Source organism: Mobula hypostoma (assembly GCF_963921235.1).
Source record: "Mobula hypostoma chromosome 8 unlocalized genomic scaffold, sMobHyp1.1 SUPER_8_unloc_9, whole genome shotgun sequence".
In the NCBI taxonomy this organism is placed as follows: domain Eukaryota; kingdom Metazoa; phylum Chordata; class Chondrichthyes; order Myliobatiformes; family Myliobatidae; genus Mobula; species Mobula hypostoma.
In genome coordinates this window covers 99,058-115,914 of record NW_026948132.1, presented here as the reverse complement: position 1 = coordinate 115,914, position 16,857 = coordinate 99,058, and the positions used below count along the sequence as shown (strand labels likewise).

The 16,857-nt window shown below is 46.1% G+C and overlaps 1 protein-coding gene across 1 annotated transcript in view; it reads right to left on the bottom strand.

The window, feature by feature from the left end:
* Positions 1 to 16,857, bottom strand: part of cadm4 (cell adhesion molecule 4) — a gene marked incomplete at its 5' end in the record, with an annotated part of 182,674 nt that overhangs the window by 151,865 nt on the left and 13,952 nt on the right. The window contains 2 exons of the mRNA XM_063039059.1: positions 1,956 to 2,046; positions 14,538 to 14,699. Of these exons, the coding sequence (XP_062895129.1) occupies positions 1,956 to 2,046; positions 14,538 to 14,699 (253 nt within the window). The remainder of the gene's footprint in view (positions 1 to 1,955; positions 2,047 to 14,537; positions 14,700 to 16,857) is intronic.

The window sequence follows — 16,857 nt, the reverse complement described above, 5'->3', positions numbered from 1 at the left end:
CCTCTGACTACATAATGTCCATATGCCTCTGACTACACAATGTCCATATCCCTCTGAATACACAATGTTCATATCCCTGACCACACAATGTCCATATCATTGTGACCACATAATGTCCATATTCCTCTGACTACACAATGTCCATATCCCTCTGACTACACAATTTCCATATCAGTCTGACTACACAATGTTCGTATCCCTCTGACGACACAATGTCCATATCCATCTGACTACACAATGTCCATCTCCCTCTGACTACAAAATGTCCATCACCCTCTGAGTACACAATATCAATATCCCTCTGACTACACAATGTCCATCTCCCTCTGACTACACAATATCCATCTCTCTCTGACTACACAATGTCCATATGCATCTGACTACACAATGTCCATATCCCTCTGACTACACAGTTCCCATATCCTTCTGACTTCACAATGTCCATATCCTTCTGATCCCACAATGTCCATATCCCTCTGACGACACAATATCCATATCTCTCTGACTACACAATGTTGGTCTCCCTCTGACTACACAATGTCGGTGTCCCTCTGACCACATAATGTCAATATCCCTCTGACTACACAATGTCGCTATCCCTCTGACTGCACAATGTGCATATCCCTCTGACTACCTAATGTCAATACCTCGCTGAGTACACAATGTCTGTTTCCCTCTGACTACACAATGTCTGTCTCCCTCTGACACAACAATGTCTGCCTCCCTCTGACTAAAGAATGCCCGTCTGCCTCTGACTACACAATGACCATATCCCTCTGACTACACAATATCCACGTCCCTCTGACTACACAATGTCCATATCCCTCTGACTACAGAATGTCAATATCCCTCTGACTACACAATGTTCGTCTTCCTCTGACTACACAATGTCCATCTCCCTCTGACGACACAACGTCCATATCCTACACATTGGCAATATCCCTCTGACTACACAATTTCCATATCCCTTTGACTACAGAATGTCCATATCTTTCTGACTACACAATGTCCGTCTCCCTCTAAGTACACAATGACTCTATCCCTCTGACCACACAATGTCCATATCTCTCTGACTACACAATGTCCATATCCCTTGGACTACACAATGTTCATATCCCTCTGACTACACAATATCCATATCCTTGACCAGACAATGCTTCGCAATATCCATAACCCTGCGCCATACAAGGTCCATATCACTCTGACTACACAATATCTATCTCTCTCTGACTACACAATGTCAAATTTCCGCTGACTGCACAATGTCAATATCCCTCTGACTACATAATGTCCATATCGCTCTGACTACACAAGGTCCATATCCCTCTGACTACACAATGTCTGTCTCCCTCTGACTAAAGAATGCCCGTCTCCCTCTGACTACACAATGTCCATATCCTTCTAACCACACAATGTCCCTGTCTCTCTGACTACACAATGTCAATATCCCTCTGACTACACAATGTCCCTATTTCTCTGACTATACAGTGTCAATATCCCTCTGACTACAGAATGTCCATATCGCTCTGACTACACAATGTCCATATCCCTGACCGCACAATGTCCATATCATTGTGACCACATAATGTCCATAGTCTTTTGACTATACAACGTCAATATCTCTCTGACTGCACAATGTCTGTCTCCCTCTGACTACGCAATGTCCATATCCCTGTGACCACACAATGTCAATATTTCTCTGACTACACAATGTCCATATCGCTCTGATTACACAATGTCCATATCACTCTGACCGCTGATGAGAAGCTTTCAATCACTTCTTATTTTCCAATCTGTCCAATTGTGAAGTAAGTTCCACTAACACGGATATCCAAAGAGAGCTGGAATATTGGAGTTTTATCACACATGTTCTACATGTTCTACATGAGACATGAGTACTTGACAGGCTGAGTGTTTGAGGTCCGAGTGGAAGTTTGATGCTGTGGTAGACTTACAATGGGTTCCCCGTCACAGAGCAAGTCAAGAGCAGATCATCTCCCTCCCTCAGGATTACTGGTGCAGCTTCCATTTTAGCCGTCGGGGAGTCTGAGAGAGAAGGATAAATGATTGGGATGTTACAAAAGTGACCAGTGTGTACCGAGTGAGAATTTAGTTATTTAGAGTGAAGCACACTTCCTGCCATTCCATCACACACTCCCAGGGTCAGACACAGAGTGAATCTGCCTCCACACTGTCCCATCACACACTCCCAGGGTCAGAAACGGAGTGAATCTCCCTCCACACTGTCCCATCACACACTCCCAGGTGCAGACACAGAGTGAATCTCCCTCCACACTGTCCCATCACACACTCCCAGAGTCAGACACAGAGTGAGGCTCCCTCCATACTGTCCCATCACACACTCCCAGGGTCAGACACAGAGTGAATCTCCCTCCATACTGTCCCATCACACACTCCTGGGCTCAGACACAGAGTGAAACTCCCTCCACACCGTCCCATCATACACTCCCAGGGTCAGACACAGAGTAAATCTCCCTCCACACCATCCCATCACACACTCCCAGGGTCAGGCACAGAGTGAAGCTCTCTCTACATCATCCCATCACACACTCCCAGTGTCAGACACAGAGTGAAGCTCCCTCCACACCGTCCCATCACACACTCCCAGGGTCAGGCACAGAGTGAATCTCCCTCCACACTGTCCCATCGCACACTCCTGGGGGCAAGGTGTGACAGTTACCAGAATACAATCAAAGTTATGCTTCTTCTATAGTTCTGTTTGTTTCAAGGTCGACTCCTTCTTCTGGTACTTTGCAGTTTTTGAACACTTGACTCTCAGACACTCTGTGTGTAGGAGCCTGCATTGGGAGACTGGTGGATTGGATGGGAATATTCGGTAGAGTTGTGGCATTTTGCCAAACCACAACAAATGGGAGTTGTGGTTTCTCAGGAGGTTAAAGAGGTTTGGCTTGTCACCAAACTGTCTGACAAAGTCCTACAGATGTCCTGTTCAAAGTATCCTGTCTGGTTACATCACTGTCTGTACGGAATGTACCGGAATGGAAGAAGCTGTAGGGAGTAGTGAACTGAGCCCAATCCATCACAGACTCATCCCTCCCCACCATCGGTAGCATCTACAGGAGACGCTGCCTCAGGAAGGCAACGTCTATCATCAAAGATCCCCACCATCCGAGCCATGCCATCTCCTCACAGCTCCCATCGGGCAGGAGGTACAGAAGCCTGAAGTCCCACATCGCCAGGTTCAGGAACAGCTACTTCCCTTGTGTTCTTGGAGCACCCATCACAACCCTAATCAGAACCTCAGCAATGGAAGCCGACAGATTGCCTCATGAACTGAGACATGTATGTGTGTGTGTCTTTGTTTGTATTGTTTTGTTCTGTCTGCACTCAGTGGCCAGTCTTCCTTTGCAGATTGGTTGTTTGTCAGTCTTTCTGTGTGTATTTTCTTCCCCATCAATTCTACTGTAGTTCTTTATTTTCCTGTAAATGGAAGTGAATCTCAAGGTAGTGTGTGATGATATACCTCCTGTACCTAACAAAGTGGTCACTGAGTGTATGTCCATGGCTTTCTGCTGCTGTAGCCCGTCCACCCCACAGTTTGATGTATTGTGCGTTCAGAGATGCTCTTTTGCACGCCATTGATGGAACGCGTGGTTATTTGAGTTTCTGTTGCGTTTCAGCCAGCTTGAACCAGTCTGACCATCCTCTGCTGACCTCTCTCATGAACAAGGCACTTTCACCAACAGAACTGCAGCTCACTGGATATTTTTCTATGTTTCTTGCACCATCCTCCGCAAACTCTAGAGAGTGTTGTGTGTGAAAATCCCACAAGTTCAACAGTTTCCAAGTTACTCGAACCATCCTGTCTGGCACCAACAATCATTCCATGGTCAAAGTCACTTAGATCACATTTAATCATATAACCATATATAACCATATAACAATTACAGCACGGAAACGGGCCATCTCGGCCCTTCTAGTCCGTGCCAAACTCTTACTCTCACCTAGTCTCACCGACCTGCACTCAGCTCATAACCCTCCATTCCTTTCCTGTCCATATTTAACTTCAAACGACAACATCGAACCTGCCTCAACCACTTCTGCTGGAAGCTCGTTCCACACAGCTGCCACTCTGAGTAAAGAATTTCCCCCTCATGTTACCCCTAAACCTTTGCCCTTTAACTCTCAACTCATGTCCTCTTGTTTGAATCTCCCCCATTCTCAATAGAAAAAGCCTATCCATGTCATTTCTATCAATCCCCCTCATAATTTTAAACACCTCTATCAAGTCCCCCCTCACCCTTCTACGCTCCAAAGAATAAAAACCAACTTGTTCAACCTTTCTCTGTAACTTAGGAGATGAAACCCAGGCAACATTTTAGTGAGTCTCCTCTGTACTCTCTCAATTTTATTGACATCTTTCCTATAATTCGGTTTCCAGAACTGTACACAATACTCCAAATTTGGCCTCACCAATGCCTTATAGAATTTCAACATTACATCCCAACTCCTATACTCAATGCTCTGATTAATAATGGCCAGCATACCAAAAGCTTTCTTCCCCACCCTATCCACATGAGATTCCACGTTCAGGGAACTATGCACCATTATTCCTAGATCCCTCTGTTCTACTGCATTCTTCAATGCCCTACCATTTACCATGTATGTCCTATTTTGATTAGTCCTACCAAAATGTAGCACTTCACATTTTTCAGCATTAAACATTTGTCCCCTTTTCTGATATTTGGTTTGAACACAACTGAGGATTTTGACTATGTCTGCATTGGATTGCTGCCACATGTAGGTGTACCCAATGAAGTGGCCACTCAGTGCACGTTGTGTGTGTTGTCTGAGCCTGTGTACCTGTGATGCTGCTGGGCAGCTCGTCTTTCTGTCCCTGTACCTCACCGTACACTGCACAGGACAGTCAGCCTGACCTCACTTGAACAGAGCAGCAGCATCGAGCAGACTCACTGAGGTGAATTATTGTTCAGTTCTGGTCGCCCTGCTGAAATGAGTGCAGAAGATATTCACAAGGATGTTGCTGGGACGAGGGTCTGAGTTATGTAGAGAGGTTGGGCAGGTTGGAGTGTCGGCGACTGATGGGTGACCTGACAGAGCTGTATGCAACCATGAGGGGTATCGGTACACGAGGTACTGCAGGCGATGGAATTCTGGGGCAGTGCACAATGTGCTGGAGGGGCTCAGGTCAGGCAGCAGCCATGGATGGGATAAACAGTTGACGCTTCGGGCTGACACCCTTCATCAGGACTGGAAAGGAAGAAGTCAGCAGAAGAAGGTGAGGAGAGCGGGGGTTAGAAGGACAAGGTGGCAGGTGATAGGTGAAACTGGGCGAGTGTTCCCAGTTTAGCGGCTTAGATATGCTGAAAGTGCAGAGTCTTTTCCCCATGGTTGGGATCATGAACCAGAGGCCACAGATTTAAGGTGAAAGGGGAAGAGATTTAATAGGAACCTGAGGGGCAGGTTTTTCACCCAGAGCGTGGTGGGTCTGTGATGCTGGGGGAAGTGGTCGGGATGGGTACATCCACAATATTTATTTGGATTTCTTGTTTTTTGCAACAGGCTGTTCCGGTCCTTCGAGCTTTGCCACCCGGCAAAATCAGAGGACAATTTACATTTACCGACTAACTGGTATGACTTTGGAATGTGGTGGGGAACCGGAGCATCGGGAATAAGGCCTATGCATTCCACTGGGAGGAAGTACAAACTCCGGGATCGAACTCTGACACCCCAGGCTGTCACGGTGTTGCACTGGGAGGAAGTATAAACTCCGGGATCGAACTCTGACACCCCAGGCTGTCACGGTGTTGCACTGGGAGGAAGTATAAACTCCGGGATCGAACTCTGACACCCCAGGCTGTCACGGTGTTGCACTGGGAGGAAGTATAAACTCCGGGATCGAACTCTGACACCCCAGGCTGTCACGGTGTTGCACTGGGAGGAAGTATAAACTCCGGGATCGAACTCTGACACCCCAGGCTGTCACGGTGTTGCACTGGGAGGAAGTATAAACTCCGGGATCGAACTCTGACACCCCAGGCTGTCACGGTGTTGCACTGGGAGGAAGTACAAACTCCGGGATCAAACTCTGACACCCCAGGCTGTCACGGTGTTGCACTGACCGCTACACCGTGATGCCACTTTTGGACAGGCACATGGATAGAAAAGGTTTAGGACCAAACATGGGCAAATGGGATGAGTTTAGATGGTCAGCAGGGATCAGTTGGATCTGTTTCTGTGCTGTGTAACTCCATGTCTGGCTGCTGTTCTACCCATGCCTGCTCGCTCTCCTCTACCCCCCTCTGCCATTGTTTCCCATCATTTCTCTGGAACCTATTTGTTGCCCCTTTGCTCTAATAGAGAGCTTGCTTTGTTGCAGTGCATTCTGGGACAGAGACCCCTCTATTGCCATAACTTCCACCCACTCACACAACCTCTAACTGAGCTCACCAATTTCCTCAGTAGATATATCCTGTAAAAGCCCAGAGCAATTAACTGTATGAATTGTTCATTGTATGCAATGAACTGTATTAACTGAATGGAACTCCCTGCTCAGAAAACTGGTAATTATATTGTTTTAACCTGCTGTGAGTGATTGACAGATGAAGTGTGAACTGAGGCAGAAGATAGAAAGCACAGTATAGCACAGGCCCCTCAGCTCACGATGTTTTAACCTACTCTAAGATCAATCTAATCCTTATCTCATACATAGCCCTCTGTTTTTCTATCATCTATGTGCCTATTTCATTTTAAATGTCACTAACGTGTCTGCCTCTGCCATCACCTCTACAATTCATTCCATATGCTCACCACTCTCTGTGTAGAAACATAGAAACATAGAAAACATTCAGCACAACACAGGTCCTTTGGCTCACAATGCTGTGCCGAACATGTCCTTACCTTAGAAATTATCTAGGGTTACCCATAGCCCTCTATTTTTCGAAGCTCCTTCTACCTATCCCAGAGTCTCTTAAGAGGCCCTATCAGTTCCGCCTCCACCTCCGCCGAGGGTAGCCCATTCCATGTACTCACCACTCTCTGCGTAAAAACTTACCTCTGTACCTGCTTCCAAGCACCTTAAAACTGTGCCCTCTCGTGATAGTCATTTTAGCCCTGGGAAAAAACCTCTGACTATCCACACGATCAATGCCTCTCATCATCTTATACACTTCTATCAGGTCACCTCTCATTCTCTGTTGCTCTAAGGAGAAAAGGCCGAGTTCACTCAACCTATTCCCATAAGGCATGCTCCCCAATCCAGGCAACATCCTTGTAAATCTCCTCTGCTCCCTCTCTATAGTTCCCACACCCTTCTTGTAGTGAGGTGACCAGAACTGAGCACAGTACTCCAAGTGGGGTCTGACCAGGGTCCTATATAGCTGCAACATTACCACTCAGCTCTTAAACTCAATCCCACGGTTGATGAAGGCCAATGCACCATTTGCCTTCTTAACCACAGAGTCAATCTGCGCATCAGCTTTGAGTGGGACCCCAAGATCCCTCAGATCCTCCACACTGCCAAGCAGCATATAGATTCTGCCATCATATTTGACCTACCAAAATGAACCACTTCACACTTATCTGAGTTGAACTCCATCTGCTACTTCTCAGCCCAGTTTTGCATTCTATCAATGTCTCACTGTAACCTCTGACAGCCCTCCACACTATCCACAACACCCCCAACCTTTGTGTCATCAGAAAATTTACTGACCCATCCCTCCACTTCCTCATGCAGGTCATTTATAAAAATCACAAAAAGAAGGGGTCCCAGAACAGATCCCTGAGGCACACCACGGGTCACCGACTTCCATGCAAAATATGACCCGTCTATAATCACTCTTTGCCTTCTGTGAGCAAGGCAATTCTGGATGCACAAAGCAAGGTCCTCTTGGATGCCATGCCTCCTTACTTTCTCAATAAGCCTTGCATGGGGTACCTTATCAAATGTCTTGCTGAAATCCATATACACTACATCTACTGCTCTACCTTCATCAATGTGCTTAGTCACATCCTCAAAAAATTCAATCAGGCTCGTAAGGCACGACTTGCCTTTGAGAAAGCCATGCTGACTATTCCTGATCATATTATGCCTCTCTAAATGTTCATAAATCCTGCCTCTCAGGATCTTTTCCATCAACTTACCAACCATGAAGTAAGACTCACTGGTCTATAATTTCCAGGGCTATCTCTACTTCCTTTCTTGAATAAGGGAACAACATCTGCAACCCTTTAATGCTTCGGAACCTCTCCCATCCCCATTGACGATGCAAAGATCATTGTCAGAGGCTCAGCAATCTCCTCCCTCGCCTCCCACAGTAGCCTGGGGTACATCTCATCTGGTCCCGCAGACTTATCCAACTTGATGCTTTCCAAAAGCTCTGGCACATCCTCTTTCTTAACGTCTATATGCTCAAGCTTTTCAATCTGCTGTAAGTCATCCCTCAAATTGCCGAGATCCTTTTTCATAGTGAATACTGAAGCAGAGTACTCATTAAGTATCTCTGCTATCTTCTCTAGTTCCATACACACTTTTCCACTGTCACATTTGATTGGGCCTATTCTGTCACATCTTATCCTCTTGCTCTTCACATACTTGTAGAACGCCTTGGGGTTTTCCTTAATCTTGTCTGCCAAGGCCTTCTCATGGCCCCTTCTGGCTCTCCGAATTTCATTCTTAAGCTCCTTCCTGCTAGCCTTATAATCTTCTATATCTCTATCATTACCTAGTTTTTTTGAACCTTTCGTAAACTTTTCTTTTCTTCTTGACTAGATTTTCAACAGTCTTTGTACACCACGGTTCCTGTACCCTACCATCCTTTCCCTGTCTCATTGGAACGTACCTATGCAGATCACCATGCAAATATCCCCTGAACATTTGCCACATTTCTTCCGTATGTTTCCCTGAGGACATCTATTTCCAGTTTATGCTTCCAAGTTCCTGCCTGATAGCCTCATATTTCCCCTTACTCCAATAAAACGTTTCCCCAACTTGTCTGTTCCTATCCCTCTCCAATGCTATAGTAAAGGAGATAGAGTTATGATCACCATCTCGAAAATGCTGTCCCACCGAGAGACCTGACACCTGACCAGGTTCATTTTCCAATACCAAATCAAGTACAGCCTCTCCTCTTGTAGGTTTATCTACATATTGTGTCAGGAAACCTTCCTGAACACACCTAACAAACTCCATCCCAGTGAGGGAGCAGCAGTGGAAAAGGGGAGAAGTTTTAAGTTCCCGGGTGTCAACATCTCTGAAGATCTATCCTGGGCCCAACATACTGATGCAGTTACAAAGAAGCCACAGCAGCGGGTAGATTTCATTCAGAGTTTGAAGAGACTTGGTATGTCACCAAAGACCATCGCAAATTTCTACAGATTTACCATGAAGAGTATTCCAGCTGACCGCACCACCTTCTGGTCTGGAGGGGCCCCTGCACAGGATCAGAAAAAGCTCCAGAAAGTTGTAAACTAGCCAGCTCCGTGATGGGCCTTAAAAAGTGAAGACTCAAAAAGGCAGCATCCATCACTAAGGATCCCCATCGCCCAAGACATCCTCTCTTCTCATTGCTACCATCAGAGAGGAAGTATTAGAGCCTGAAGCCTCGCAATTAACATTTTAGAAACAGCTTCTTCCCCACTGCCATCCACTTTCCGAATGGTCCATGAACCCAGGAGAACTACCTCACTTTTTAAAAATTCTTATTTACTCTCTTTTAGCACTACTTATTTAATATATATAGTATAAAACAATTTATAGCTTTTTGTTATGTATTCTAGTCTACTGCTACTATAAAACAACAAATCTCATGACATATGCCAGTGATATTAAACCTGATTCTGATTCTTCTGCCCTCTCTCTAAAGTTTCCACACCCTTTCTATAATGAGGTGACCAGAACTGAACACAGTACCTGAAGTGTGTTCTAACCATAATTATTTTATTTGGGCTCCTCATTTTCACTGGAATTTTTGCTCTGAAAGTAACAGCATGTGTTAAAATATTTTATCTGTAGTGAGTTCAGCATATCCACAAATAGCGCATTTATAACTAGTAGTTAATTAAAAAATGAGGCCAGTGAATGTAAAATGTTCAGTAGTTATCCTCTGTAGTCATGTTAGGGGAGAGTGGATTACTGCAGAGTTTCAGTGGTGGGGCTGCTCTATCTGTCACACTGCTCAAGTCACAGAGTCACACAGCACAGAACCAGGCTCTTCGGTCAGAGTCCGCACCACCCCCCCCGGCCCCCCGCAACCATGAATCCCACCTAAGCCAGTCTCATTTGCCTGTGATCATGTCATAGCCCCCTAAACCTTTCCTGTCCACGTGACCACCCAAATGTTGTCAATGTACCTGCCTCAACCACTCTCACTGTCATCTTGGTCCAAATACAGACCATCCTCTGGTTCCAACCTGGTTCATGCCCCAGCCCTGGGGAAAAGACTGTCCACATTCACCCTATCTGTGCATGTGGTGACTTTACACATCTCTGTAAGCCTCCTCCATTCCAGTGAATAAAGTCCAACCTGACCGATCTCTCTCTTAGTCTCTCAAGTCCCGGCAACATCCTCGTAAATCTCCTCAGCAGCCTGGTGAATCTCGTCTGGACCATTTCCAGCTTAATAATATCTTCCTTATAGCAGGGTGACCAAAATTGCAAGTTATTGAATATTCCAAGTGCGATCTCACCAATGTCTTGTACAACTGCAATCTAATGTCCTAATTCCTGAACTCAGTGCCCTGACCAATGAAGGCCAGCATGACAATCACCTTATTCACCATGCTGTCTAACCATGTCACCACTTTTAGGAACCGAGTACCTGTACCCCGGGGTCTCTCTGTTCTACATCACTCCCCAGGGAACCGTGTACCTGTACCCCAGGGTCTCTCTGTTCTACATCACTCCCCAGGGAACCGTGTACCTGTACCCCAGGTTCTCTCTGTTCTACAGCACTCCCCAGGGAACCGTGTACCTGTACCCCAGGGTCTCTCTGTTCTACATCGCTCCCCAGGGAACCGTGTACCTGTACCCCAGGTTCTCTCTGTTCTACAGCACTCCCCAGGGAACCGTGTACCTGTACCCCAGGGTCTCTCTGTTCTACATCACTCCCCAGGGAACCGTGTACCTGTACCCCAGGTTCTCTCTGTTCTACATCACTCCCCAGGGAACCGTGTACCTGTACCCCAGGGTCTCTCTGTTCTACATCACTCCCCAGGGAACCGTGTACCTGTACCCCTGGGTCTCTCTGTTCTACATCACTCCCCAGGGAATGTGTACCTGTACCCCTGGGTCTCTACATCACTCCCCAGGGAACCGTGTACCTGTACCCCTGGGTCTCTCTGTTATACCTCACTCCCCAGGGAACCGTGTACCTGTACCTCTGGGTCCCTCTGTTCTACATCACTCCCCTGGGCCCTGGGTCTCTTTGTTCTGAAGTACTCTCCTGAGTCCATAAGACCATAAGACAAAGGAGCAGAAGTTGGCTATTTGGCCCATCGAGTCTGCTCCACCATTTTATCATGAGCTGATCCATTGTCCCATTTCATCCCACTGCCCCGCCTTCTCACCATAACCTTTGATGCCCTGGCTACTCAGATACCTATCAATCTCTGCCTTATGTACCCAATGACTTGGCCTCCACTGCTGCCCGTGGCAACAAATTCCATAGATTCACCACCCTCTGTCTAAAAAAATTTCTTCGCATTTCTGTTTGAATGGGCGCCCTTCAATCCTTAGGTCATGCCCTCTCGATACTAGACTCCCCCACCATGGGAAACAACTTTGCCACATCTACTCTGTCCATGCCTTTCAACATTCAAAATGTTTCTATGAGGTCCCCCCTCATTCTTCTAAACTCCAAGGAATACATTCCAAGAGCGGACAAACATTCCTCATATGTTAACCCTCTCATTCCCGGAATCATTCTAGTGAATCTTCTCTGTACCCTCTCCAACGTCAGCACATCCTTTCTTAAATAAGGAGACCAAAACTGCTCACAGTACTCCAAGTGAGGTCTCACCAGCGCCTTATAGAGCCTCAACATCACATCCCTGCTCCTATACTCTATTCCTCTAGAAATGAATGCCAACATTGCATTCGCCTTCTTCACCACCGACTCAACCTGGAGGTTAACCTTAAGGGTATCCTGTACGAGGACTCCCAAGTCCCGTTGCATCTCAGTCCTGCCGCTCACTCTGAGAGCGTTGTCCTCTGCTGGCTTCCCAAAATGTAGCACCTCACACTTATCCAGACTACATCAAGGCAAGGCTGCTGGCCCGGACGGTATCAGCCCCAGGGTACTGAAGGACTGTGCGAGTCAGCTGTCTGGTATTTTGCAGCACCTTTACTATCTGAGTCTGAGTAAGGAAAAGATACTGGTGCTACGGAGGACTTCTTGCTTGGTTCCTGCACCCAAGAAGGCGACTCCATCTGAACTTATTTACTACAGATCAATTGCCCTCACATCTCATGTGATGAAGGTGCTGGAGAGTCTGGTCCTGACTTACCTTGGACCGCAGGTGAGTTCTGCGGTCCAAGGTGAGGTGAGGTGAGATAAGGCGGGAGGAGAAGATGGCACCGCGCGCAGCTCTCCAGTGAAATGATATCATATTTGTTAAATAGGGAGCAGTGCACAATTCTGATTTGATGGAGACAGATGTGAGAAGCACAGAGGAACATCTGGAGAAAATTCTGAAATGCCCGGTTCGCTGCTGCTGCTACTGTGCGATCGAGAATCTCGGGAGGGAAGGCCCCAAAATCCCTGGCTTTGCCTGCTGCTGGCAACCGAGGCTGAGGTCGAAGCATTCGGATAGAGAAGGTGCTCGATACTCAGTGTCGGAGGGCTGATCAGAGGCTCGAAGTTTTCAAACGACTGAGAGTCGGACTGTGGTCGGGCACGGCAGGGAGAGTTTACTTCCTTCTCTCGTCTGCGTGAGATGTGGGACTTTCAAGAGACTTTGAACTTTTTTACTGTGACAATGGCCTGTTCTTCATCAAGTTATGGTATTGTTGCACTGTTGTAACTATAAGTTATAATTATGTGGTTTTTGTTAGTTTTTCAGTCTTGGTCTGTCCTGTGCTTCTGTGATATCACACTGGAGGAATATTGTATCATTTCTTAATGCATGCATTACTAAATGACAATAAAAGAGGACTGTGTGTCCTCATAATCTAATAATCTAATCTTCATCGCACTCTCCACAGTCTGCCTACCAGCCTCATGTGGGAGTGGATGATGGCATCACCCACCTGTTGCAGAGGGCTCAGTCCCACATGGAGGATGCTGGTGACATTGTGAGAATCACAGTTCTTGGTTTCTCTATTTCCTTCAATATGATACACCCACTTCTTCTGAGTGAGAAGCTGCAAAGGATGTGCGTAGACAAGTCCACTCTCTCCTGGATTACTGACTACCTGACAGATAGACCCAGTTTCGGGTGGGTAGTTCTCTGTCTGAGAGGTGAGTGACACTAGAATGCCACAAGGGATGGTCCTGTCTCTGTTTCTGTTCACACTGTACACCTCAGACTTTCAGTACAAATCTGAGTCTTGCCACTTGCAGAAGTTCTCTGATGACTCTGCGGTGGCTGGGAGTATCAGAGATGGGCAGGAGTCAGAGTACAGTGGACAGGTGGACAAGTTTGTGGAGTGGTGTGCAAGGAATCACCTGCTCCTGAATGTGGCCAAAATCAGGGAGATGGTGATTGATTTTAGGAGGAAGAGGACTGTGAGGAGTCCTGTACATGGTCTGGGAGAAGAGGGTGTTCACCTCGACGACAGACTTGACAGGAAAACCAACATCAAGGCTGTTTACGAGAAGGGGATGAACAGACTCTATTTTCTAAGGAAGCTGAGATCCTTCAATGTGTGCAGCAGGGTGTTAGAGATCTTTTACCAGTCTGCTGCAGCAAGAGCAGTCGTATTTACAGCTTTATGTTGGGGGAGCAGCATTGGTGCTGGTGATGCAGAAAGACTAAATAAACTCACCTAAAAGGCTGGTTCCATCCTTGGCTACAACCCAGACTCTTCTGAGTTAGTGGTGGAGAGAAGGTCACTAAACAAACTGTTATCCATTATGGACAATCAGGCACATCCTCTCCATGACCTACTGAATAAGCAGCGGAGCACCTTTCGAACAGGTTCATTTAACTCCACTGTCACAAGGATTGTTACAGAAAATCTTTCCTATCAAACGGAATAAGCATATACAACAGTTCATCTCTGTGCGGCCCGAGAACACCCATCATAGTATAATAGTCTCTGTTTTATTATTTTGCAATTATTATTGGACATTATTGCAAATTATTGCACATTGGTAAATTATTATTGTGTATATTATTGTTTTGTACTTTATTAGTTAAGTCGGCACACTGCTACATGTGGTTTTAAATGTTGCTACTGCAACGAAAGAATCTCCCACTCAGGATCAAGAAAATATAAATGATTACTATTACTATTATTAGTGTACCTGTACCTCACACTGATACGGGCCATTCCCGTCCCCCCGATCTCCCCCACTGTACATTCTGAAACTCACAGCGCACGCTGAGTGGGAACTCTGTCCGCCTCTTCATCCCCTTCACCCCGGGGACATCAGCCTCGCAAATCACCATCGCTCCGTCGTCCTTCCGGAGCACCGGAATCTTCACCAGGCTGGTCACCATGAATACCTTTCCCTGCTGCTCCTGACTACTGGCTCCTAAAGGAGAAAAGATGTCACCCAACGCAGAACATAAGTCATACCACATGGAACACGGGTTGTACAACAAAGAGCAGATGTCAAACACCAGGTCATACATAGGCACTGATATATAGCTAGGTTACTTAAGTCTTTTGCACAGTATTGTATGAATTTTATGTTTTACACTGAACTGCTGCCACACAAAAAACAGAGTTCATGACATATGTGAGTGATGATAAACCTGATTCTGATGTTGGTCTCCATTATGGACTGAGAGTGGGGAGAGAGCAGGGAGAGGGGAATCATGGTTGGAAAAGGGGGAAAGGAGAAGGGAGGAAGTGGGAAACACCAGAGAGACATTCTGTAATTATCAATCAAGCAACTGTTTGGAATCAAATGTCCTTGCCTGGTGTCTCCAGGCTGGGTGTGTCTGGACCGGCGCCAACCCTTGCCCGGAACTGCTTCTCTGCCAGCTGTCCCACACCCCTGCCACAGTGCTGTACTCTCACTATGTGCAACATCCTTTTCTCCTGCCAGATTAACAAACTTTCTCTGTGTTCCACATTGACAAATACAGCACTGTGCAAAAGTCATAAACACCCACGCTATGTGCCTAAGACATTTGCACAGTACTGTAGAACACAGAACTTACATCATACAACATAGACATAGATCATACAACATGGAAAATCTATCATACAACACAGCACACAGGTCGTACAATATGAAACATAGATCATCCAATACAGAACACAAATCATACAGCAAAAGACATGGGTGCATCAGAGTATCTCATACACCAACATCCGATAGAAAACAGAACAGAACACACACAGGAACAGCCCCTCAGCCCCCAGAGTCTGTGCTGAACTAAACTAAATCCTCTCTGTCTACACAGTGTCCATATCCCTCCATTCCCCACACATTCACGTGTGTGTCTGACACACTAATCCTCTCTGTCTACACAGTGTCCATATCCCTCCATTCCCCACACATTCACGTGTGTGTCTGACACACTAATCCTCTCTGTCTACACAATGACCATATCCCTCCATTCCCACACATTCACGTGTGTGTCCGACACACTAATCCCCCCTGTCTACACAATGACCATATCCCTCCATTCCCCACACATTCATGTGTGTGTCTGACAGACTAATCCCCTCTGTCTACACAATGACCATATCCCTCCATTCCCCACACATTCATGTGTGTGTCTGACAGACTAATCCCCTCTGTCTACACAGTGTCCACATCCCTTCATTCCCCACACATTCATCTGTGTGTCTGACACAATAATTCCCTCTGTCTACAGAATGCCCACATCCCTCCATTCCCCACACAACAAAGGTTCTGAACTTAAAGAAGGGTAACTTTGAAGGTATGAGACGTGAATTAGCCAAAATAGACTGGCAAATGACACTTAAAGGGTTGACGGTGGATATGCAATGGCAAGCATTTAAAGATCACATGGATGAACTACAACAATTGTTCATCCCAGTTTGGCAAAAGAATAAATCAAGGAAGGTAGTGCACCCGTGGCTGACAAGGGAAATTAGGGATAGTATCAATTCCAAAGAAGAAGCATACAAATTAGCCAGAAAAAGTGGCTCACCTGAGGACTGGGAGAAATTCAGAGTCCAGCAGAAGAGGACAAAGGGCTTAATTAGGAAGGGGAAAAAAGATTATGAGAGAAAACTGGCAGGGAACATAAAAACTGACTGTAAAAGCTTTTATAGATATGTGAAAAGAAAAAGATTGGTTAAGACAAATGTAGGTCCCCTACAGATAGAAACAGGTGAATTGATTATGGGGAGCAAGGACATGGCAGACCATTTGAATAATTACTTTGGTTCTGTCTTCGCTAAGGAGGACATAAATAATCTTCCGGAAAAAGTAGGGGACAGAGGGTCCAGTGAGGTGGAGGAACTGAGGGAAATACATGTTATTAGAGAAGTGGTGTTAGGTAAATTGAAGGGATTAAAGGCAGATAAATCCCCAGGGCCAGATGGTCTGCATCCCAGAGTGCTTAAGGAAGTAGCCCAAGAAATAGTGGATGCATTAGTGATAATTTTTCAAAACTCTTTAGATTCTGGACTAGTTCCTGAGGATTGGAGGGTGGCTAATGTCACCCCACTTTTTAAAAAAGGAGGGAGAGAGAAACCAGGGAATTATA